Source organism: Cryptotermes secundus, unplaced genomic scaffold (genome assembly GCF_002891405.2).
Source record: "Cryptotermes secundus unplaced genomic scaffold, Csec_1.0 scaffold213, whole genome shotgun sequence".
In the NCBI taxonomy this organism is placed as follows: Eukaryota; Metazoa; Arthropoda; class Insecta; order Blattodea; family Kalotermitidae; genus Cryptotermes; species Cryptotermes secundus.
This window is the reverse complement of record NW_019731264.1, coordinates 324901-351591: the sequence shown is the minus strand read 5'-3', so window position 1 is coordinate 351591 and position 26691 is coordinate 324901. Positions and strand designations below refer to the sequence as shown.

Here is a 26691-nt window from a genome sequence, read left to right as displayed (position 1 = left end):
CAAGCAACTTCGGAACCTATTCAGAGTGTAAAAGTATTAAAATGTGAACTCATTCATTCTTTCACTCAACCTAATATTCCTTGGCATTATCAGTTCTTATTATATCCATCCATCCATCAATAAATTTATAAAATATTTACTTCACCTTACATTCATTCAGTCTACAAGCATTCACGTTGCATGTAAAGATAAAACAAGTAACAAGCGACATGTCAAAATTCAGGTGAAACTGATGCTACATTATGGGCACTAAACCAAACCATCACAGATGATCCCAATAAAACATGACTGGCGTTAAACTTACGTAAATATGAAATAATCATTTATGTGACTAATAATCACTCATACAGAATTACACAATAAAGCAAAATCCTGACATCTGAAACATGGATCAAAAATAACTCCCAATTTGGACTTCTTTTTTTTTTTTTACTTTCTCCGTCATATTTTTTAACCACATTTTGGAAATTGGCTCACACTTAAATTGCCATGTAAACAGAAACCTATTCTATGGAGTCACAAAAGGAGCTACTCTAAAATCATGCTCTTACTTGACATGGAAGTAAAAGAAACTTCTGAAATGGATAGGTTCTTAAAAACCTGTGATGATGGACAATCTCCAAAAAACGGTCTTCACAGATTTATTCTCCCGCCACCCTGAATGAGAGAGGATTCTGCTTATTCTGATGAAACTACACAATCTGCAAAACCAGTACCTGTACATATGTTTCTTTTTTCTTTTCTGAACATTAAAACACAGCATTCCCAGCACACTACATAGAGATGAAGGCTGCTGAAGTGAAGTTTCTTTCCGGTAAAGGACCAGACTTATACAGCTAATGAAGTTGGTGCCTTCTTCAGAGTTCTCATTCTTAGTGAAGTACAAGATCTCACATAAGTTGAAGGCTAATGGAAATGGGTGATACAAAATTCATACATATATATACATGTACACCCTCCATCTTCAGGATCAAAGTGTGTATGGTGTGTGTGTGTGTGTGTGTGTGCTTATGTCTATAAACCTATATATTCACAGAGGCCCACCCAACCTACACATTTTGACCCTACAGATGGAGACAAAATGAACCTCCAAATGTTGGCAATACTGCTCACATTCAGTATAGCCACCCAAGAACTGAATTAACATCAACCACCATGAAGCCTAAACTCAGTAATGCAAATATAATTACTTTACTTTGCAGTACAGTTTGATAACATTATTATGTTTGCAGTATGTGTTGCAATAAGTAAATCCTTATTACACTGTGTCATGCTTGAGAAATTAGTTCTGTTCCCATTTGCTGACAATTCATAGGTGAAAAAGGTTCTGCACCTAAAAGTTTGGGCATTTTTGAGTTTACATGTGAAGCCAATTACACGGTGGATATGCAGCAAATATTTGGAGGAAAATGATTCTTGCCATTAAGACGCTACATCATAACAATGTCTGATGGTTGATCGGTAAGTTGCCTGAAGATAGAACAGTTGAGGACAAGCCAATATCTGGAAGGCCATCAACATCAACAAAGATGTGTGCATGAGCAACATTGTTTTGGAAATATGATCAATACCAAACAATTCAGAAATCTCACTCTTTATTCCCACATTGCATAACTGAATCAGGATGAAACTTCCCACCAGATGGTGCTAGTGCACACTTTTCTGTGGATCTGTTTTGCAAAGCACTTGGTGAAAGATTAGTTTCCTCAATTTCACTTCATTTTCTAAGAAGAGCATTAACAGGTCTATAAATAAACAAAATCCCCACTATGAACCTCACCCTCTGCTGGGGGTATGTAACTTAATGGCATTTCAGAAGAACATACTGCAACTATCGTCCACCCTGAAGATGGTGGCAGCACATTCCTCTGAAAGAATGATAACAGTGTAACAGGTTACATGGCATTGCATCTTCATAGTAATGACAGCTGTGAGAATCTCTTATCTCACAAAATTCCCACTTTATCCTTGACTCTCATCATGCACACATCATCCATGTAATCCAAAAAAATTGTTTCAGTGAAGAAAACAATATATAATGATCCAAGTCTCCAACTTTAAGGAAACTGCTTGCAACGTTTACTGCAAACAACACACATTACCAGAATTAAAATAAATGAATACAGAAAAACACGCGATATGTTATCATAACATATATGGAACTTTGTACAGCATTCACATTAGGCAATTAAAAATGACAAGCCCACTCAATAAGCCACTAGTGACTAACACTGAGACATGGCTGGTCACCCTGTTCAACTGGAAATATCTGAGATGCTGTGCTAATATGTTGTCTTGGCAGCCTTAGACTCCGCTGTGGTCTTTCCCTGCATTTTATTTATTCATATAAAGAAGAAATTCTAAAACTAAGATAACCCTGCAACAGCAGGGTCTTGCTACCATTTAAATGTAGCTGCAAGGGCAAACTGAGTGCCATCTGAAGAAGTCTTCAAGCAATTAGAGGCAGAGAGATAAGAAGTTCACACTTTGCAGTTAACTTCAAGAGCTTGTCTAATGTTTAGCCCTTCATAAAAATGTGGTTTCATTTGTTTACAGTCTCCCTGAAGCTTATGTCTATACACACTAAATAAAACGCAAACCATATTCCAAAAGGAAGAAACCATGCCAAGGCAAAAAGTTATGCCTCTGAACACAAAACATATTCTCATATTGTACTGTAAATATCATATATCTCTTTGATCCATTTTAATATTGCCTACACACCTACATCTTGGTCTTCCTAGTGGTCTCTTCCTTTCTGGCTTTCCCAATATCCTATATGCATGCCTTTTCTCCTACATTCATGCTTCATGCCCTGCCCATCTCATCCTCCTTGAATACTTCTGACATACTGCACTTTTTTCAAGTGTGTAGCTTGACTGTTATACGAACACTTATAAAAGTTTGCAAAATTATGAATAGTTCAACTTCTGGGTTGTAATCCTGTGTAATTCGGTGACAGTTCAATGTTTCAGAGGAATATATTTCCTCTCTCTTAGGGTCGAACAGTAAGACAGCAACAAACCAGCAGAAGCAGACGGCAAGCTTGTCGTGGATTACTCTTCAACCCTGAAGAAGGAGGCAATATGTTCCTTCAAAATGTTGTGCTTTCCTATCTGAACTATGTGATGTTACAACCTAGAAGACCATAATCTTCATAGTTACTGATGTGGAACCTCAAATCCAATACACATAACCTTATGTTGATAATACGATTATCATCACCTTACATAACTCTAACATAATAAAATTCACAGCACAATATTCTAAATCAAACTGTTACTTCAGTACAGCAGCTCCATCCCATTCTGTACTGTGCTCATCATGGAACTGCTATGTGTACTCACAAAGTGCTGTATGACAACTACGTATCTGAGCATGGCTGTATGGTCCTTTACCTCTAATTTTAGATGCACAGAAATAAATCTTAAAATTGTGTATATGAAACAAGCAGATATGAGTTTATAATATTACACAACTATGTGATACAATGTACTTAGAATTCTGATCAGAACACATGAATGAGTTCACGGAAAAATTAAAAATTATTACACATACTTTACCCACGTTTCAAAGAATCCTTCAATATGCTAAGTGATACAAATGCTGGTGTGACAAGAAGTAACCTCCACTTCATAAGGCATTAGCTTAACATTACTTTGAAATCATCACTGTAACTACATTTTATCATGAAGTTAACAAACATTGGTGCATTATGGTAAGAAATACAATGCTATCACAATAATAGCAATTGTGTCACAAGAGAAAACAATGAAACTGTGTGAATGTATTAATTTTATATATAGGAAACTACTGTAACATGGCTCAAGAATGCCTCGACAACATGGTCTGAAAGTTTTGTTCTTCAAATTTCTGACATCAAACTTGGTCCTTTAAAGCTCATTTCTAAAAATTCTTGTAATTCAATAATTCTACACCAACTGTGCAAGTTTAGTTATGGGAAGAGTATCTAAGCAAATTTTTAAACATCCAGATCACATAAGTACAACCCTCTTATATCTGATTAACATCAATAATTGCATTAACAGTTAAAAATTACTATAATATATTTTATCTATCCACAACAGATAATACCCACTGAAAAAGCAGATGTTCTCTGTGAACAAACTACTTCAAAATATTGACTGATGAGGCCAGAAGCTCCATGTTCAAACACGTCTAATACACCTCTTTAAACTCAAAAGACTGTAACAGTTAACAATATTCAAACAGTACTAAGAATTTCTATGAACATCCAAAGTGGCACTAGAGTGTTCACTAACGGCTCTAATATCATCAGAGTGCACATGAAACATAACCAACTTGAAACTGTACCTTATGTATAATGAGAATTGCATCATGTACCAAGAGAAAAGGATTCTGAGATCTACATCAGAACTGTTTGGTGGTAAAAATTTCCTGTCTGGTTGCATCTACGTACCTAAACCAACATAAACAACAACAAAAAATCTATAGTCAGTTCAGAAAAATGCTACCTATGAATTATCTTTGTTTCAGTTAACTATCTGTCAACAACATGAAACATTTTATCATCCTTGAAAGAATCTACAAATATGATATTTTAAGAGTTAAGCAATACACACAGTAACTAAACCTATTTACATTTGTCCTTTTCAATTTTTCTTGTTGTATTTGTCAATTAAAATTCCAGTATCTAACTATATTCATTCTGTTATACTATTCTGTAATTTCCACTTTAACGCCCACATGGCTATATAGCCTATTTCCATACGGTCCGGAAACAATTCACACTTGTATAAACCCATAATTCACAGCATCACATTAGTATGAATGCTGACATTTACAGTCAGCTTCACCACATAAATTTCTACGAGTAGTATGCACATTTACTACTGTACTTGAGAATTATCAACACGTTGCTTGCAATACTTATATCACAGATCCTCCATTGCATTTTCCTTCAGTAATATTTAAGACATGTTACACCTTATATTGAATACAGACAGTATGTCAGTAAAACAGATATCAATGCATTTGTGTAAGCCTGTTGAGAGTTTTTTCCTTGTCATGATCATCTACTAAGAGACTGGAGAAGGAAGTGAACAACATTACATTACAAACAATGTGATTAGGCCTATGAGAGTCTAACATAAGCCTCTGCTATCAGTTAGTGTAGTCAATAATTAAATAATTTCAGTCTATTTGGACACGGTTTGTAAGACATCATAATTATGATGCAAGGCTTTGCACACAATGCAGAAATAAATGTTTCACTAGAAAGTACCTTGTTTTTCATTAAGAAATGCTGCCAAGTTTGGTATAGTTATTTATTGTACCAGAAGAGACCTTTCCCCATATTCAGGATAGACTTTTTCATTAAGAAATAATCTCTATTGTTAACAGATAAATCTTAGTCAACACAGGCCTTACTCCTGGTTTTTCTTAACTGTCATACGAAGTCAAGATCTGACTTTATGGATTTGTGGCGCTTCTCAAGATGTCTCTCGAGCAGCTTCTTCACTTCTGAGATGATGAACACAGTAGATGTCAGGCTCACCAGGAACAAGATATCTGAAATCAAATGGCCATTTTCTCACATTTCCTATTCTCCGCTCCTACTAGCCTGCACTGGGCTCCAACTGCCATGTAAGATTCCAGTAGCAGAACCTGCAGGTTCAACATAAACCCTTCCACATAAGTTACACTTACCTCCTGTCCTCACACACTACTGCTCTAAATCAGTTCTAAAGGGTTCTGATGGCAGTGCCTACACTCAGGATTATGGAGTCTCTGGACTTTATCCATCATCCAGTACTCTGAAAGAACACATTTCAAAACATGGATATGTTTCCACCCTCAGCTGAAAGAGAGGGAGGGTTCCACTGATGGAGAGCAGCTATTTCTAACAGACCAATCTGCTCTTTTATCTGATGGAAACAGATCCATTTTTCCAAAATGTTGTGTTCTTTCAGAACATTAGCTGAACAGGCAAGGTCCATAAACACAGAAGTCCATAGTTATAAATATGGTTTCACCTCTTTCTTACTATTCAAAGAAGTTATTTCAATGGCATCTCCTTATCAGAACTCTGTATACACTACAGTTACACATTTATCTCACTGCAGCCTCGTAGATTTTGCTTTGTTAATAACACCAGCAGAGGCTCAACCAGAAATACAATTCATATCTACTATATTTTTCCTGTGGCGCTACGGCCCCAATTTGGGCCTAGGCATACCTCCATGAAACTCTCCATTTCACTTCAGTTTACTAGATCTTACACATACAGTAGGACTCCTTGGGCAAGTGATCAGCTCATCGCAAGGCCTCTACCTGTAGACAAACACAGAAAAACGCACACAAACATCCATGCCCTGAGTGGGATTCGAACCCACGATCCCGGCTTCCGAGCGAGCGAAGACAGTGCATGCCTTAGACGGCTCGGCTACCGTGACCGGCTCATATCTACTATATACCACACATGAATTCACTTTCCCAGTCTTACAGTATGCTTCATAAATCTACAAGGGAGATTAATAAATGCCTGCATTATTGAAATTTGTGTTCTGTGGACAGGAATTATCATTGAGAGTTTTCTGTTCATGTTGCACCATCCAGGAACACTATCTGCTGGATTATTAAACAGTTTAAAGGAACATGAAGTTGTGTAAATGTAACAAAGCATGCAGTGTTTAACATAACATATAGGAATTTTAACCAGCACTGCTTAGATAATCTGCAGTAATGTCTTGTCATTGTTTTTGTACAAAATATGACCGAGTCAGCCACTGTCAGAAGATGGAACTAGACATTATCCTTTTGCAAGGGAGTATGGAGCACTCCTGGTGGACAGTCCGGTTGTCTGGAATGTAACATGGTTCTCTGACGAAGCATACTTTTACCTGGATGCTTTCATTAACAAGTAAAATGGCTGATTTTGGGTCTCTGAGAATTCAAAGCTCACTATTGCCAACCCACCACATCAAGAGAAAGTTATATGGAACATGTTTTAGTTCAAGAAACAAATTTTTCAAACGTGCAGAATGATCAGTGAAAGTTTCATACAACTGTGTTATATAGCAGAGAAGTCACAAAAATTTTTAAGTCTCAAATGACAGAAAACACCCTGTACCCATAATTTAAATTCTGGTTTTCTGGGCTGTGATACCATGTAGTGCCACAGGTAGGTAGTAACCAACGTTTCAGATGAATATACTGTCTCCATCTTCATGGTAGAAAATGGAGGTAAGGTAGCAGGTTCCTTCATAGTGTTTATTTTGTGGGTTATTCTTTAACACAGTCAATGACCAGACTAGAAAAAATAGAGTTCTGACAAGACCGCTACAACATTAACATCACCGCCACCATGGGAGACCCATACATATTACACAACATTGAACTCCAAATAACCCTACGACAGAAAAAATCTACCGGAGGAGGATACCAAGCTCAAAATTGAGCGTAGACACTACACAACAGGAATGCTATAAATGCAGCATGTCATACCTTCAAGAAGTATCCTAGCACAGCAGGCTACACCAATTACATTTACTACAACTTCAATTAAATAGCAGTCACATGAAGTCTAAACAAGCCCCATTATTATAATTTAATATATATGAACACTTATAATTTCAATTGAAGTTTTATCTAATTTTAAGCAGCAATCATTCACCCAAAAGACATCATATGTCAACTGTTAATAACAAAGAGTATTTTAATGCTAATAAGTGTATAATTAGACTCCCAAATCTATACGCTAGTGGCAGACCATGGAAACACATATGTAATATTCATTTTATTCTTAACTATTCAAATTAACATAGATAATAACATAAATATTAATAATATAGGTGCATATATTACCTGATAAAAAAAATTAATTTATGATTGTGAATTATAAAACCTCTCAATGTAAATATGGATCCATAGTAATGTGTTTACATATTTCAGTTTCAATACTTGTGTTGACTGGCCCATATTATATTTTTCTTGAATGACACACAACAGGATGGGTACTATGAAAGACAATAACCAGACTATACTGTGTCAGACAATAAGATGATATATGAATGCTGACTTGAAAAAACTTTGGAAGGACACAGTAGTGGCCTAATCAAGGTACTATCCCAGAATCTGCCTGCAGCAATTGAAGGAATCCAAAAAACCCACTTCTGTAAGGATAGCTGGTGTCCAGCTGATATTCAAATTGAACACCTCCCAAACACAAATCGAAAGCATTATCGGCACACCACTTTGTTTGGTCCAAAATGTTGGTATGCACATATGGACTATTTGGTGTCATAAAAGACAACATCAGCTCTTTGGTTCCGAGACTATCTTGATGTGAATAAAAAAGTCTGAAGCCACCAACGCATATGGATTACTTGAAATGTCATTTAGTTAATTTAAAAAAAATAATCAGTAATTAACTGTACTTTTTCTATTAAACTGCATGTTTGTATATTAAAGTGCTTCTTTAGGATTCAAACTGATTCAGCATCTTTGTCGCTGCCCAACAAACTCCTAGAGAGAGCTTCATGGTATCCTGGGCAAGTGTAACCACCCTGAAAAAGGGACTTCAGAAACCCATTGCCTTGAAACCTACATACCTGTAAGCATGAGAGCTTCTGTCTGGAACACCATCTGCAGTGGAGGGAAGTAGATGACCAGCAGCTGACCAACCACAGACAGAGTGACCGCCAGCAGGAACATGCGGTTACTGCACAAGCCAATCGTGAAGATGGATTTGGTCTGCAAATTGCATTAGCAGTGTGTTATTAAAATTCCTTAGGGTTCTGGCAATGGTGTAACACAACCAATAGTACTACTCATGCAGTTTATCTTCCATCAGCCGCGCCATAGCTCAAGCGGTTAGTCACTGGCTTCCCACTGCAGCGGCCCAGGTTTGATCCCGGGTCTGGTCAAGTGGGATTTGTGGTGGACAAAGTGGCACTGGGGCGGTCTTTATCCAAGTACTTTGGTTTCCCCTGCCAATCTTCATTCCACCAAAATACTCCATCATCATAATCACTCGGGTCACGTACAATTGGCCAATCAGTGGCAGCCATGCTGAGTGGACCCAGCTGGACTCCACCCCCCACTAAGCGAATTAAAAATTAAAATAATTCTCTTCTATAATGCAACACACTTTTTACTTTAGATAACATCAAACTTAGATTCAACTCACTAAAATGTCATATAAATATATATTCTACATCTGGCTACATGTTTCGGCCTTACACGGCCATCTTCCATCAAAATGTGTTGCTTGAAGATGGCCATGTGAGGCTTAAACATGTAGCCAGACATAGAATATATATTTTAGTGATATTTCAAGAACATTTTAACTGACATTTTAGCGAGCTGAATGTAAGTGTGGTGTCATTTAAAATAAAACGTGTGTTGCATTACAGATGGAAGAGAAACTGCAAGTGACACTTCAATGTAACAGGATGATCAAATATTATATTATCAGTAATACTAGTTCACTAGTATTATGGACTTCACCCATCATCCGATATTCTAAAACAGAACACAACATCTCAGAGTTGGATATGACACCATCAGCAGTTGAAGGGTATGTACTCAGTCCAGTCTGTTAGAAAAAGTTAATCCACAGCTAGGTCCAAAGACCAGGATTAGCTGTTTCAAATGGATTCATCTGAGCAGGTGTTCCTCACATGAGCAGATCCAGCACCTGAAATTCTGTGTTCTATTTTAGAATATGGACAAACCCAGAAATCCACATAAAAGTAAAAGCTAACCATGTAACAGGCCACGGAGGCCCATATGGTTGTGAGAGATCAACCCAACCACTTTTTCTAGACAATCGGCGCATAGATGGCAGTGAGGTTGTCAGGCTTACATGCAGGCCACCCTTTATCCCCCAGGAAGATTCCTGGTACTCATTTCTATTAGAGGCTAAGTTGACCCCAGGGCCATAGTGCAGATGGAAGGATTAGGTCAATTGAAAAATCCAATGACCTCATCAGGAATCAAGTCCATGATCTTTCCAGCTTGTAGCATAGTGCCTCAACCAACTGTGCTACCGAGTATCCTTTCCAGAAATCCAGTAATACTAAAAGTACATTGTTCACTTATTTTCTGCCTTGTAATCTATATGGCAGATGCATAAAACCTGTGAACTTCATCAGCAGCAATTGTGTGGTACTCATATGATCATGCACATATATGTAGGAACACATGGGGCACAGACTGCACCAGAAGCAGCATGGTTCAGCTAATTTGAGGCTCTGACAGCGTTAACTGCCACGTAGTCTGGTAGAAATCTGCGTATGTTTTGGAGCAATGTACTGCCTCCATCTTCAGGGTAGAAGAGTAAGCCAGGCAAGTAACCAGCAAGAAGCAGGAAGCAAGTAGAGAGATTCTGTTGGTTACTTACTTTGCTTCCTCCTGGACCCTGAAGGTGGAAGCAGTATGTTCCTACGAAACAAAGGAAAATTTCCACTGGATTATGTGTTGTTACATATCAGAGCACAGTGCTCTTCAACTACAAGACACTTCAACCTTTTAAGTGACATGTGAGAACCAGTGTACTGTAAGGGACAGGCAGTGAATTGTTCTCATTGATTATTAAAATTAGGATCTTAAATTAAAATATGACATCATACCTCTTTTGAAAAATCATTAACTGCCATGGCACTGCACTGTGATAAACCTTGTGAATATGAAGTACATCATTTTATATACAGAATGATATATGAACAGAACAGTCCTCTGGGCTGTAATGCCATGCAATTCAGAGAGAGCCCAATATTGTGGATAACATACTGCTTCCCTCTTCAAAATCAAAGAGTAAGTAAAACAAGAAAAAGCAGAAGCAGGCTGCAAGCTAAGCTCAGTGATATGGTTCTCTGAAATGTCATGTTCTCTCCATAATATACAGCAATACAACCCAGAACATACTCTTCACAGCCACCACTGTGAGAACCTCGAATCCAGGAGGCTCATATGATTGCCAAATCACAAAAAAGCACTGGATATATATCTCATGCACTGAACCACAAATGGATCCTTAGCAACCACCAGGCAAACATAAGGATTTTACATTAAGGTCACATTAAAGAAAAAAAAAATGTGATATACCTGTGATCGGCAACTGAGAGCATTGAACATGTCGAAAAACACAAAGCAAGTAAATGTCATAGTGGTATCCCTGGGAGTTATTATATTGTCACTCATCTGAAACAAGACAACAAATTACTAAAAATGTGAAACAAAGAATATTTTTCTTGACATGAACAAATGATAACACAGCAAATCTTGCTGTTTCCTGCGATTACACTGCAGTCTGCAATGTGAGACACTGGCAGTTAGAGGAAGTGTAGGAACTACTGCCACTCATCACAGAACAACTACATCCTTCACATAACCTCTGAAACTTTCACAGTGGTTAAAGTTCATGAAATCTTGTTGGGCTATCGGTCACATTAGTTGGTTAAAATGACCAACATTTCTGGGACCGTCTCTGTCCCCACCATTAGAATTTGACACAACTCTGGATCCAAACCAACCCTTACAACAATGCACAGCCCGTGGTACATGGATGGGCCGATTTGGATCCCATGCCATATCAGATCCTGATCATGGGGACAGTTGATCTCTGAAGCGCTGGTCACTTTTAACCAAATGATATGGCTGATAGGCTGAAAATATTTCATCAATTCCATCACTGAACACAAAACACAGTCAGTAGTGTGTTTAAAAATAATGTTAAAATGTTACTAATTAAAACAATGGAATTATCAGTTTTCTTATTTCCCCTTGTCTGGTAGAACATCGGTTAGGCTATGGGCTAATGACAAAGGAACTGCCATTTTATTGTCAGCAGGGAAAGAGATTTATGTCCTTTTCCTAGTGCACCCAGTGTACTATCCAATGGGTGTCAGGGGTAAAATAGTCAGAGTGTAAACATGACTCACCTCCATCTACTGTAAGAGTTATTAAAATACGGAGCTAGACCTCCACTTCCCCACACACTTCCATGATGTGGTGCTTAGGCATTTTAAGACACTGGATTACTAAGAGTTTAAGTGAATGGTGATGGTCACAACACTGACAACAGTGATAATGGTTGTGCTTAACACTTCCAATGCACTCAACCTCTGCTGTGGGTAATCACGCAAGGTAAAGTTGTCCATTTCCTTAACTAATTAAGCATTATGCCATAAAGTTCCACTTATCCTTGACCTTGAAACTAGTTGGAGGTGAGTTGTAAGCTTCACGCCCCAGCCACTTTACCCTCCCCCCAGGGGAAAGAGTCCCCAGGACCCATTGGATAGTATGGATGGGCCCCAGAACTGGTCTCGACAATATGGAGAAGAGAGAATTTTTGATCCTACTGGGACTCAAACTAAACCCTCCATCATCCAGCCCACAGCCAGTTGCTACACCAACCATGCTATCTTTTTTTTTTTCAAACGGCGTGTGGTGTTCCCAAGCGATTAACCATCCAAGTACAAATCATGCCCAATGTTGCTTAACTTCGGTGATTGGACAAGAACCAGTGTTTTCAACATGGTATGGCCGTTGGTGGCTACCAGTTTAAAAACTTCAGACACACAGAGCCAAGCAGTTGAAATATGTGATATATGTGAGCAGCTGCTATACTGCTGAGCTACCTATTCAGAAAGATGTGAGATCTTGTATTTCTCATAGCAATGACTATAAACAACACTGCCTTCTTGGATGTGACATCATGTCATCAGGCAGATGTTTACCATTGTTTTGGAGGAACATACTGCCTTCATCTTAAGCATCAGGAATTAAACCAAGCAGAAGAACGGTCAGCATAACCTCACATCCCAGAAGACAATAATTTAATAGCCACTGCAGAGAGAACCTCAAACCTCATTTAAGAATGCTTGAGTTGATGCATACCATTCTAAGACTTCCTAAAATCAAGCTGTATGAACTACATAAATGGTCACATAAAAACATACATATGAAAGATATATATCACTTAACTTCTCCAAAAATACATACCTCCTTCTTGAATACCCAGAGGGTTCCAGCAATGATGATAAAAGCAGAAAGTAAGACATTAACAATAAGTGAGCGAGTGATCATTGGCTCCTTCACATCCCTAGGTTTCTGTTTTACAACATCCTTGTCCACTGGTTCAACACCAAGACTGCAACAAGGAAATAATTTACTCTAATCTGCATTTTGATATTACTTTAGGAACCTTCAAGACCAGAACATCATCAAATGGATTCAAAATGAAATAGAAGTGAAATACAGTAATAAAACTTATATATAAGAACACTGTGTCAGAAGAGCACCTTTCATTCATGCACAATCAATTTTTAATAAAATATAAATCTTAAAAACTGCAATATTCACTTTGGTATGAAGAGAACTACATTCTGGAATGCGATGCCACGCATTTCTGTCATGAGTTATTTAGAAACACTGTCCAACGCTACACAATATATTCTGAATGGTAGTATATTAGATGATGAATTGCAAAGGATCTGCAAGGAAGTGGATGTGTCTTTAGTGTTTGCATCCTCTTGTGTGTAATGATTTGTGGTGTTCTGGCTGTCAACACAACAATAGAAAATAAATCAATCTAATTGTTTACACTGATTTTATTTAATAACTGCTACATGTTTTGGTCCATACTTAAGACCATCTTCAGGCAAGTTCATTCAGTACATCTCACATTATTGAAATATCCTCATATGGCTCCATATAAGTGTTAATCATTATAATCATAATACATGTCACTATTACTAAAATGATAAAAGTTTTTATATTCTAAAAATTTAAAAATTTTCTCATCATTACAATGTAAAATTCTGTTATCTGTTACGTACTGTATGGTGTTTATCATCTGGGGTTTGCTGTTGTGTTCAAATGTTTTACTGCTATTTGCGCATAATATTATTATTATTAATTTTCAATTTTATATGTTTCTTCTTATCTTCTTGAATATGATGTTGTGACTGAGTGTCCACACTGAAATCAGGAACAGGAACAGCACACAAACAAACATCCACACAACAAGAAGTACACAACATGTTCTAAAGGGAAAAAACCTCAATCACGTCATATTCAAGAAGAAGAAACTAATCATAACATTACATGTGAATAGTACCAAAACATATAAACACATCAGCAAACCCTGTATGATAAACACCGCCTACAATATGTGGCAGATAACACAGAATTTTACATTGTAATGATGAGACAATTTTTAAATATTTATGTATTTATTACATGTATTTTGATTATAATGATTAACACTAATATGGATCCATACTAGAACATTTCAATAACATGAGCTGTACTTAATGAAACTGCCTCAAGATGGTCCTAATATGAACCGAAATATGCAGCAGTTATTAAGTAAAACCAATGTAAACAATTAGAGTGGTTTATTTTATACTGCTGTGTTGACAACAACTGTTGTTGCAGTTTCTTCTCAGTGGGCTATTTTACGATACTGTAAGCAGCCAGACTATACAGCATCGAACAGTGGCACATCTAGTGTAGGAGGATTGGAAAGAGTTGAAACAAAGCACCACAATCCCCACATACAAGATACATTTCTCACAAATACAAGCAATATAAAAAAGGAGAAAACACAATCACATACCTACAAGCCAAAAAAAACACATACTACATTAATACAAGACCAGGAAGAACACAGAAAAATACATTGGTAGACAAGACACATGTAAACACAACTACTGCAGCCAGACATACTTATGAAATGAATTCATGAATGTTTTGTCTGCCTCCTTCTGCCAGCTGGAAGTCATAATTTGAACTTCTTTAGGAAAGAATGCCATTTATATATTACTGCATATCAGTGTTAGCAACATGGCTTTGCGTTCAGGTACACATGTGCCTTCTGGCATGAAAAACCAAAATATAATGCCATGTGTGTTGAGAATGAAGAATCAAATATTGCTTTGTTAAATGAAGAACTCGATATAGACTCTGATAATCAGATGGATTTGGAAAATGCAAAACTCCGAGTGAAGAATTGAGCAATGAAATGTCGGACAGTGAGAGTGAGAGTTAAACAAGTGTTCTGAGTGTTGATGGGTGAGGTGTGATTATGTATGACAAGAAACCCAAGACATACACATTTATGAAAAATGCAAGGCCGCACCATAGCTCAAGCAGTTAGTCGCTGGCTTCCCACCACAGAGGCCCGGGTTCGATCCCGGGTCTGGTCAAGTGGAATTTTTGGTGGACAAAGTAGTGCTGGGGAGGGTTTTCTCCAAGTGCTTCGGTTTCCCCTAGCAATCTTCATTCCACCAAATTCTCCATCATCATAATCACCAGGGGCAGGTACAATAGGCCAATCAGTGGCCGCCATGCCAAGTGGACCCAGTTGGACTGCACCCCCCAATAAGCGAATTAATTACTAAAAATGCAGGGCCACGATTTAACCTTCTACCAGATGCAGAGCCCATGCATTATTTCAGTCTATTTTTCAATGACAAGCTTCTGAATAACACTGTTATAAAGACAAACAGGTATGCGAGACACAAAATTTTGGAACCTCAGCTTAGCCTGAGGTCCATTTGGAGTAGCTGGTCTGATGTGTCAGTACCTGAAATGAATGCCTTTTTAGGTCTAATTATAACAATGGACCTAATGCTATTACCCAACATATAAATATGTGTATATTTTGTACTAGAGAACAGCAGACAATTTGAGCCAGTGAAACACTACTACCTCTCTCCACATTTTTGTCTTACACCGCTGCAAAGCAGAGAATTTGTCTTCTTGCACTGTGCTGGTAAGCACACATTTTGTGTTTTCACTTTATGCTCTTGCTGAACCAAGTTTTCGAACAAAACAGTTTGCTTAGTGCCTCTCCTGGGATTTAAGATCCCTTGACGACCCAGTCGCAGAAATTTTTCCAAACGGGACAACCGACCGGAAAGGATTAAGAGCACAGAGTTCTGTGGGCAAATACAGTATGCTCCTAATGTAGCAAAATGACCACAGCTGAAGGCAGACGTCTCACCTCTGAGCTGGAGGCCCATCCATGATGATGTTGATCCAGAGAATTTGCATGGCATTCAGAGGGTTTGGGATGCCCATAAGTGTCGCTAGGGCAATAAGTGACAGCGCTGCAATACTAGTGCTGAGTTGGAATCTTACAAAGTTGCGAATGTTATAGAAGATTCCTTTGCCTTCTTCAATTGCAGAACTGAAAATAAAATGGAACAGGATGTTTTTACTATTTTGGACAAAGACTGAATCAAGTCAACAATAGCAGACCAGTCACAAGGACCGGTGCCTCACACAGACAACAATACACAGACTCCCAACTGCCCAGGGTGGATGGAAAATGAATTTGCCCTTGTAATCTGAAACTCTGGATTATTAATACAAAGCTTAAGTAAGTAACCTGGAAGTTAGGTTCTGTAAAATGAAAGTAAAGTTCGCACCCACAAAGTTAAAGTTTTCCTGTAATTTCAATTCTTTATGTAGCTGGCACTTTTTCACGAATATGTAAATATTTCTGTTTATTTCAAAAGTCAAGAATATAAAAATTTGGTGTTCAGCAGTAGTTTTTCTCACGGCATCTACTAGCCAAAAGTTTATGCATGTGTCTGTAATTTTTTGGTAATTAACAATTAACAAAAAAGTCTGAATTAATCGCTAGACATAATTTTTACATAAATCCTATTTAGTGGAACCCCCTTTTTAGTGTAAGAAAAACCATTCCCCTGGAGATTTATTAAATAGGAATTTCCCTGTAGTCTTAGTTCTTGACAGCATCATTAAATACATTACAAATAAAAAAAAATTTTACTAACATGATTGTGTGGAAATCGTCATCCACCAGGATCATATCCGCTGCTTCCTTGCATACATCTGTTCCATTCTTACCCATAGCAATACCAATATCGGCTTTCTTGAGAGCTACACCATCATTGACACCATCGCCTGTCATTCCCACAATGATTCCATTTCGCTGTAAAGCCTGCAGAACAGAAGATGCATACAGTCTACACTGACAAATGAATTTCTACCCAAGCAGGCTGCATGTCATACTTAGCACAAAATGACACAAATTGCCATCGAGATGCTTCAGTAGTGGTAAAGAGTTCTGGCATTAGTACGTTCCACATTCTGCTAGGAGCAAGAATTTTCTCTTCTCCATGTCATCCAGACTGGCTCTGGGGCCCACCCAGCCCCCTATCCGATGGGTACAGGGGGCTCTTTCCATGGGAAGGTGGGGGTGGGGGTAAAGTGGCTGGTGCATGAAGCTGACCACTCACATCCACGTAGTGCCAAGGTCAAGAAGACATGGATCTATACATCTACTTCCCCATACACCTTCATGGCACAGTGCTTAATTAGTTAAGCACAGGGACAACTTTACCTTTACAGGGACATTACAAAAGAAATCAACTCTTTCAGAAATTTACTGCTAGTAGACTAAATGAAACACAGTAACCAATTTGGCATTTTTGGAAGAATTAACTTGATCTATGAGTGTATGAAGTTTCTGAAGACACCACAAGAAGTGCTTCAAGTATAGGAAGTCCATACAGCAAGAGGCACAATGCCTTATTGTCTGTGGAGACACATCCATGCAGTGTTCATGTAGGAATAGGTTTCATAGTGATAAACCAAGAAGAAATCTGATCACTACAAAGTTTTAGTATGCATGTACCATTCAAGTTTCTACTTCATTTCCCTTTATTTTCATAAATGAGCATTACAAAATTAACTCGGTGCAGGAAGTTACACTAGGGTTTATTTACTCAGCAGTGACAGGGTTCAGATGTAAATTCCTGTCATATCTCACCTTGACAATGCACAGCTTGTGCCTCGGTGTGACTCGATAGAACACACTCACACTGCCCACCGCCTGCTCCAGCTGGTGCTCGGGCATTGTTTCGATCTGGTCTCCAGAGAGAACTTGTGAGTGAATTGTATCAAGTCCAATCATAGACGCTGAAATAGAAAATGCAAAATTAATTAAAAAACAAATAGTTTTATGAACATTACTGCCCTCAGAAATGAGCCGGGAGAGTTAGTTGGTATAGCGACTGGCCATGGGCTGAACAATAGGGGTCACAATTCTAGTCCCAGTAGGGTCAAGAATTTTCTCTTCTCCACAGCGTCCAGACTAGATCTGGAGCCCACACAACCTCTTATTCACTGGGTACTGGGGGGCTCTCTTCCTGGGGGTAAAGAGGAGAGGAAGGGGCAGTGGAGTAACGGTATCCCCCCTCCCCACTGCCCCTTCCTCTCCTACACTCAACAAAATAAAAACACAGCACACAACACACCAGATGGCAAAAGTATTAAAGGTGAGCAGTGACACACACACAGGGAGCCTGCACAGAACAATACATGAACGGTGCCGGAAACAAGAAATAGCCGCTGCAGCACATGTAGACACAGAGCAGGTATCCCTGTGATTTAAAACTTTAAATTTTGAATTTTAAATTTAAAAAAAAATTAATTTTAAACTGGAATTCTAAAATCAAATTGATGAGCGTATGTTGGCGAGATTTTAAACTAAACTGACAGGCTGGTGTTTTAGATTTTGGACTGTGTGCAGTGTGACAGCTACGTAGTGAAAAATACACCTGATGATGACCAGTTACAGATGAAACATGTAGTGTAGAGGAAGAAAAGACAAGGAACTACAACCAAATAAATTGTTGCATTCATGACGGCATTTGTATTATTACATATAGAAGTGTATAGTGCAACAGGATGCTTAAATATAATATCACAACAGAAACTGCTTGGACTCATTATGATATTTTATGTTAGTAGAACAGAACTACAAATATTTTATATATCTCTGGGCCTTACCAATGGCTGTTGCTGTCTCCTGTGCATCACCAGTGACAAGTTTAACCTTCACGCCAGACTGCAGGAGGGTTTGAATGCTCTCGCGGACAAATGGACGAGGTGGATCACAGATTCCAACCAAACCCACATACACCAAGTCCTGCAGTGAAGATCCTCGTGCCATACCAACAACTTAAATAAAAGAATTGAAGCTTTCATGGCATATGAATGCACTGAAGTCTTTTTTGTGTGATGAGCTACATAAATGCTGACTTAAATACTAACATTTTGCAGACTCCTTCTGCCTTATCATCGGGGTCAATGTGGGGAAAGACCATAAGTCACTGATATACAGGGTTAGCCTAAAAGAAATAGACAGTTTAAATGCTTTATAAATTAAAATTTTGACCTTCGCTTTTTGTTTGTCTTTGTGATGTCAGAATCACGTTAGTGCCCTTAACATTTACAAATGTTCCCTTACTGCTTGCAATTATTGCAGAACCTCACTGAAAATAACAAAATCCTCCATCACTCATTCTGTATGGACATGCAGAAACAGAATGAAGGAAGTAATGATTTCTTTAACCGGCTAGTTTCAAATCAACGTTCCACATTAGTGGTACAGTGGACAAACACAGCGTTCGTATGTGGGGAACTGAAAACCCAAGAGCTGTAGTACAGCATGTGAGGGATTCACCTAAAGTGAATGTTTTTTGTGCTGTATCCTGTAAGAAGGCGTATGGACCATTCTTTTTCCAGGAAAAAAACAGTGCATGGAATAACCTACCTAGACATGCTACATGAGTGGCTGGTGCCTCAACTACAAGAAACACTGACAATTTCACATTTGTCCAAGATGGCGCTCCGCCACACTGGCACACTGAAGTTAGAAATTACCTGGACAAAAAATTGCCTCGACGTTGGACTGGACGTCCAACCACCCAGAACATGGCTCTTAAATGTTGGCCACCAAGAAGTCCGGATTTAAGACCCTGTGACTATTTCTTCTAAGGGGGTACATACAGCACAGAATTTATGTTTCTCCCCTCTCTACAAGTGCGGACGATCTTAACGCATCACAGTAGCTGCTGTGACTGCTCATGTGGGCATGCTGAGAAGCGTTTGGGAAGAACTAGACTATAGCATTGATATTTGTCGTGTTACAAAAGGATCACATATAGAACACTTGTAACTTACCAATGTAAACTTCAGGGCATACTTTTCAAACCACGTAAGTGTCTCGGCCATGCTATTAAAACTCTACTTTCTGTAAAACTTTGAAAGTGTCTATTTCTTTTAGGCTAACCCTGTATATAAATACATATCAGTACATCAATGTGATGTCTTGTCCTTACTGATGCACTAAGTGACTGGGGGACTAAAGTCAAATCGTGCCCCATGTGAAGATTCCAGGATAAGCAAGAAGGTGCCAGATCTGCAACCAAGTAATGCTCGCACAATTTGACTCTGACCTCCTGCAGACTAGTGTGCCAGTAAGGAGGAGGTACTGTACTAACAGACTGATATACAGCATGTACCAGGAGGAAGGGTCTGGGAGGTCATAGTATCAGTTATTCCATGCAAAAAAGTGTATATGTACATGTGTCCTATTCTGAACAGTTTCCATGATAGAGCTATTTCACTGTACAGATGAGCAACACGCCATGTCCTCACACGAGTTGCAAAGTACACTGATGTTGACAGTCGAAATTTCAAAAATATATTATCCTAGGCAAACTGTACCAACATTGTCACTTGAAAAATAAATACTGGTATCAGAAACAGTATGTAAGTTCTCTTTCTTATCAACAATTTTGGAACTGTACAGTGAAATAGCTCTATCTCAGAAATCTTTCGGAATAGGACACTTGTACATATACACATTCTGCTTAGAATGACTGATACTATGACCTCCTACAATACTCACCTTTCCTCCTGGGACACCTTGTATGTATAATATATATAAACAGAAACTCATGGTCATTCCCCACATAGTCCCTTGAAAATGTCAGATTGCAACTTAACATTAACGCAGCTGATGACCCAGGAAGATTTTAATGCAACCGAATAAAAACAATTATAAACTATCCTATAAGCCCAGCATTAAATATGACTCATTTTGGACACTGTCCAGTGTCTTGAGCATTTTTCAAACAAAATATTTTGGAAATTGAACCTGTTTTCACCACCACTGTAATGGAGAAAGGTTGATTTGTTCAGTGACACAGTCCACTAATCAAGATTGTCTGGATGGTCCCAGATGAATATGAAAAATACTCAAGGCACTGGACAATATCCAAAACAAGTCAAGTCCATTGCTATAGACATCATCAGAGATATTCTGGCTTTGCATATGCCCAGCATTTGCACTTACAGCATTCAACATGAGCTGAGCAAGTATACAGCAGCTGTCTGTCACGAATAATTAGCGAAACCAAGTCAACTATAAACCCAACAGTGACCATAAAAATGCTACTTACTAGGATGTGATGCTGTGTAATCTGGCAGGAGCTCACAGGCATTTTAGAGGAATATACTGCCTCCATTTTCAGGGTTGAAGTTTACTATGAATACAGGGAGCAAAAAGCATGCAGCTGCTTGCAGTTCTACCAGACTACATGGCATCACATCCCAGAAGATCTCTTCAGTATATTCATTACTTTACCCCTAAGTCCTTTCCTTCCAATTTCATATGCTTCAGCAAGGTAATCTTGTTCTTTCTTCGTGTTCAGGGGGTGATGAACTCCATTTGCTGCATATTTTGTACACTGTTGTAGCACTTTTTCCAGAGCACCTTTTACAAAATAAAGTTCTTCTTTACTCTACAAGGACAGAAACAATAATATATAGATATGACAGCAACAGTGACTGAGGTATGAGCAGCATAAAAAAACTCCACAACAGGAAATATTTTTCATGCAGTATTTAGTCACAATGTTAGGATATTATTTTCAGTCTCAAGTGTTAAAAGATGTCTAAGAAAATATATACACATTACAATAGGACATTATACAAACACACACATGTAAAGTGTGAGGTACAAATTAGAATCTAAAAAAAAGGTAAAAGCTAAAGTTGTCCCTGCGATTATGTAAGCAAGCACTATGGCATGAAGATGTATGGGGAAGTGGATGTACAGACCCAGGCTTTCTTGACCTCGGCACTAGTTGGGAGTGAGTGGTCAGCTTCCCACCCCAGCCACTTTATCCCCAGGGAAAGAACACTCAGCACCCTTTGGAGAGGAGGCTGGATGCGCCCCAGAGCTGAACTGGATGACGTGAAGAAGATAAAATTCTTGACCCTACTGGGACTCAAACACTGACCTGTCAGTCGTCCAGCCCATAGCCAGTCGCTATCCCGGCTCTTAATTAGAACCTTAACTAAATTTAGCTTCATTAAAACTAATAATTTTCAATTAAAACGTCTGTTTCCCTCAAGTTGTGAAACATGATATATATACGTGGAGCTCATCTAAGAGCCTCCCAAAAGTCCTTCAGATGGTCAGGTAAGACATCTCACATTATGTGTTCAGACTCGTGGGAAAGCCTGTACACATTACAATTTCTCTCCAATGTTGCCCCAGTAAATATTTTAATACCTATTGTGAAGCAAGCTTATGTGCTACATGCCTGACGATCACAGGCTAAGTCCCAGCTACTGTACTAAGCATTCAATCAGTCACATTATTTCCAAAGGGGGTTTAGTGTGGCCAAGAATACAACATTTCATAAGTAAATAAAACCAATATCAATGTGTAAGATTTCAGGCTTTCACGGCAGTGACTATGAAGAAAGCAGTCTTCTGGGATTTGGCACCGTGTATATGTGGTATTAACCAACGTTTCCTCCGAAACGTCGGTTAACACCACATATACACGGTGCCAAATTCCAGAAGACTGCTTTCTTCAATATCAATGTGTTAACACTGTTTTATTTTCTACTCCACTATATGTTTTGATTGGTCTGATCATCAACAGGTGGTTACAATAAATACAAAACTGCTAGACTAATATGGATCCACATTAGTCCAGCAATTCAGTGACAACAACTACGTATTTTCTATAACCACACAATGACGATCACACTAATTGAAACATGTAGTGGAGCAGAAAGTAAAAGAGTGTTATCAGTTAATATCAGTTCTATTTACTTACAAAAGCATTGTGTTTGACTGCCACACTTAACCCCCTTAATCAATACACAACAGGATTCAAAACAACATACATTACTTCCTGTGTTGAAATACCATGTCAAGTTACTGAAATTGGAAAGAAGCATTTATGTAGTACCAATATGAAAAGTAAGGAGAAGATTCTGTCATAAATTTGAAGATGTTACAGTTCTGAGCACAGAAACGATTCATTCAGTTTAACTTACATGGTTGTTACTGGGCCTCCACCCTCCCTCCAAACCCCAATCAGAAATAAGAATGAAAATAAAATGCCAAGCGCTCAATTAGGAGAAACTGGTTGAAATCAATGCTAGAATCAAACATTCTTCTTGACAATTCTACAGGTTCCTTGCAGAGGAATTAAAGTTTCATGTTCAGTCTACTTCTGAGAAGGGACATCAATGCATGAAAGTAAATAATGTATGGAGTTGCAAGGAATGCATATCAACAGGGACAATTTCTGACATCTACTATAATGTGGGCAAGTTTTGCATGTGATATGGTGCCTGCTGGTACCATAAGTCTGAATGCGCTTGGTGCAAGATGATGAGAAGCCTGTGACCCTCTTGCTCAAAGAGCCCAAGGAGTTTTTGGGAGGCTCTCAGATGACTTCCTCCTGCATACAATTGCGCAACATGAATTACAAAATTATTTAAATTATATTTAACTCACATCTCCATACTTCGGAACACATTTCACAGCCATCATTTTCTGTTCTGAACTGAAAGGGTATTCTTGAAGTCGAACATATTTGTCTGCCACAGCATACATTCCATGCTGAAACAGTATATTCAACATACATTATTATACTACTATAGCAATTTGTGCATTTATGTGTTTGATATTATTCATTTCCTAAAAAAACATTAAAAGCAATATGTGAAGATACTAGAAGTAATGAAATAAGTTAGAAAGTGTACACAAAACATAAAAATTCTGTTTAATTACCTCAAAAAACTTGAGACTTAAGGAAAAGTGTATTCAGCATAATATATGGATTCCATTTTTCTCTACAGTTTTTATTTGAAACAGTTTTAATGCCAATAAATATAAAGATACACTCAATGCACGCAAAAGTACACGTAGAGCTTCACGTATGTGTCTGTCGGTGTCTGATTTTAACAAAAATTAGAACATGTCGTGGTTTTAGCAAAACTCCTCAATATCAAATTTCATGAAAGTCTGCTCAAAGATTCTAAAGTAGCTACATGAAGACAGACATGACCAAACTAAGAGACACATTCTTCCTATGTAAGATTTGAGGTTTTCACGGCGGTGACTATGAAGAAAGCAGTCTTCTTGGATTTGGCACCGTGTATATGTGGTGTTAACCGACGTTTCGGAGGAACTTATCGCCTCCATCTTCAGGGTAGAAGGAAAAATATACGAAATCCGCAGGCAAAGAGACTGTGAGAACCGGTAAAAGCAGACTGCAGACGATCTCTTCGCCTGCGGATTTCTTATATTTTTCCTTCTACCCTGAAGATGGAGGCGATACGTTCCTCCAAAACGTTGGTTAACACCACATATACATGGTGCCAAATCCCAGAAGACTGCTTCCTTCACATTCTTCCTACTTTTCCTTGTAAACATGGCAAATAATAAAAACACTAAACAGGGAATTCAACCACAAGAAACCACCAGAGGAAACTGGCATTTTCACACCCATTTTACACTTTTTGATCATCAGTGACAATGAAGAGTACTATCTTTTGGGTTTAATGCTGTGTAGTCTGGTAGAATTCCACCAACATTTCAGAGGAGTACTCCTTCCATCTTCATGGTTGAAGAGTAAGCCAAGCACAAAACCAGCAACAAGCATGCAGTTCACAGAGCACAGCTCCGCTGGACTTCATGGTCTTATAACCCAAAAGACAGTACTGATCAACATTGAGGTAACTTGTTTTATGATCAAAATGAGAACTGTAAATCGCATGCACACACAGACTGTTATATATCTGAGGTATAAAACACCTTACACGTAACTTTAAGCATGAGAGTCATATCACACTATAAAAATTAAAAAAGTCAAAAACTCTGGAATATCACAAGATTATTTACAGGATACAGTACCACTAACGAATACCTCAACTGCTACAGTAGGGGAAGGGTAGTATTCAAAGTTTCACATAATGAAAATACAAAACTTCTATAATTCCAAATCTGTGTGTTACATCTGAGCACAATTATGAAATAAGAACAAATATCAGTAACTAACATGAGACTTCATAACAACTTCTGTGTTCTTCTTAAGAAGTACTTGCTAGTGACTTTCTTTTTAAAATACTTCTTCCTTCAAAATTTGTTGTAGGACATATAATTACATCAAGATAGCACAGTTTATGGTGAACAGGGGAAATACCTTCATGCCAGCAGCAAGAAGAGCCCCTTCAGTGGGTTGTCCAAGAAGAGTGTCAGAATTTATCACTGCATTATTACACACACAACCAACCTGGAACAGGAAAGAGATTAGAGAGCAGTTACTTGGTTGGTAACTTTATTTCTATAACCTTAGAACTGGTTTCAATCTGTGAAAAATGTTATAAAAATACTGAATTACCTAGTTCATAACTGGCCACTTACAATGGGAAGTCATAATGTTTTAATTATCACCATGAGAAAATCATAATTCCAAAATATCATTCCATATATGAGATAGCCCATTTCCTGAGCTTGCCGAACAGTCAAATTTTCACATGTCAAGTGGACAGACGGAGCCACCGGAAGGGGCATAAGCAAAATGGTGATGCCAGTTGAGAAAGTAGAGGCTCATGCTGTGATACGGTTCCTGCATTTGCAAGGGAAGTCTGCTAGGGAGATCCACGACCAGATGACCACTGTGTATCAGGAAGGTGTACTGTCATACGACACAGCAGTCGGGTGGAAGAGGCACTTTCGTTGTGGACAGACAAACCTCGAACATGAACCCTGAAGTGGAAGACCATTTCTCGCTGAGGAACTGGGAATTGTGGCATAGGCTTTGATGCTATCCAACAGGCACATAACTATCGAAGCTATTGTTCATGAGGTTCACATTAGTCATGGGTCAGCTTTCAACATCGCCCATGACGAGTTAACACACGACAAAGGTCGCTGAGCATTGGGTGCCACGATTATTGACACCAACAGCATAAAAACAGCAATGGATGGTTGTGGCAAAGAAACTTTTGCAGCAGTGTCAAGACGAAAAGGTGGAATTTTTTGACCACCTGATGAGCGCGGACATGAGTCCACCAGACTTTGACTTATTCCCAAAGTTGAAACAACGTATGCGAGGTCTTCGTTTTCCCTCTCTGGAAGAACTTTCTACTGCAGTTACCCGAGCCATTCGACAGATAAACAAAGATGGTATCCTGGATGGAATAGTAAAGCTTCCCACACGTTGGGACTCGGTCATTGAGAAGCAGGGGGACTATAGTGAAGGACTGCAAAAAGATATAAAAAAAACAAATATGGACATAACAAAAAATTGTGTGCATTATTTCTGAAATGACCTACATATGTTGATAGTAATGCTTCAACAGTTCCCTCCCTACAGAATACAAGTTTCTTATGTAACACTGGTGTCAGTAATGAGACTATATGACGCCAAATGATAGGGTGGTTAACGAATGTGTTGGTGGAATAAGAATTGGCAGGAAACACTGAAAAATTTGGAGAAAGCCAAAGCCAGTGCCACTTCATCCACCACATCCCACACAACCTGACCTGGGATCAAACCTGGGC

The 26691-nt window shown here is 38.4% G+C and overlaps 1 protein-coding gene and 1 pseudogene across 3 annotated transcripts in view; both read right to left on the bottom strand.

Annotated features, from left to right (window-relative positions):
• Window positions 1-418: 418 nt before the first annotated feature.
• Window positions 419-26691, bottom strand: part of LOC111866724 (calcium-transporting ATPase type 2C member 1) — a 100562-nt gene continuing 74289 nt past the window's right edge. For all 3 annotated transcript variants that reach the window (XM_023855930.2, XM_023855931.2, XM_023855929.2), the window contains exons 12-22: window positions 25328-25417; window positions 23638-23742; window positions 21461-21617; window positions 18817-18987; window positions 17795-17943; window positions 16797-16963; window positions 15998-16183; window positions 12991-13138; window positions 11092-11187; window positions 8595-8736; window positions 419-5553 (exon numbers count right to left, since the gene is read on the bottom strand). In XM_023855930.2, the coding sequence (XP_023711698.1) occupies window positions 5432-5553; window positions 8595-8736; window positions 11092-11187; window positions 12991-13138; window positions 15998-16183; window positions 16797-16963; window positions 17795-17943; window positions 18817-18987; window positions 21461-21617; window positions 23638-23742; window positions 25328-25417 (1533 nt within the window). In that variant the 3' untranslated portion in view covers window positions 419-5431. The remainder of the gene's footprint in view (window positions 5554-8594; window positions 8737-11091; window positions 11188-12990; window positions 13139-15997; window positions 16184-16796; window positions 16964-17794; window positions 17944-18816; window positions 18988-21460; window positions 21618-23637; window positions 23743-25327; window positions 25418-26691) is intronic.
• LOC111866762 lies at window positions 12421-12539 on the bottom strand (annotated as a pseudogene).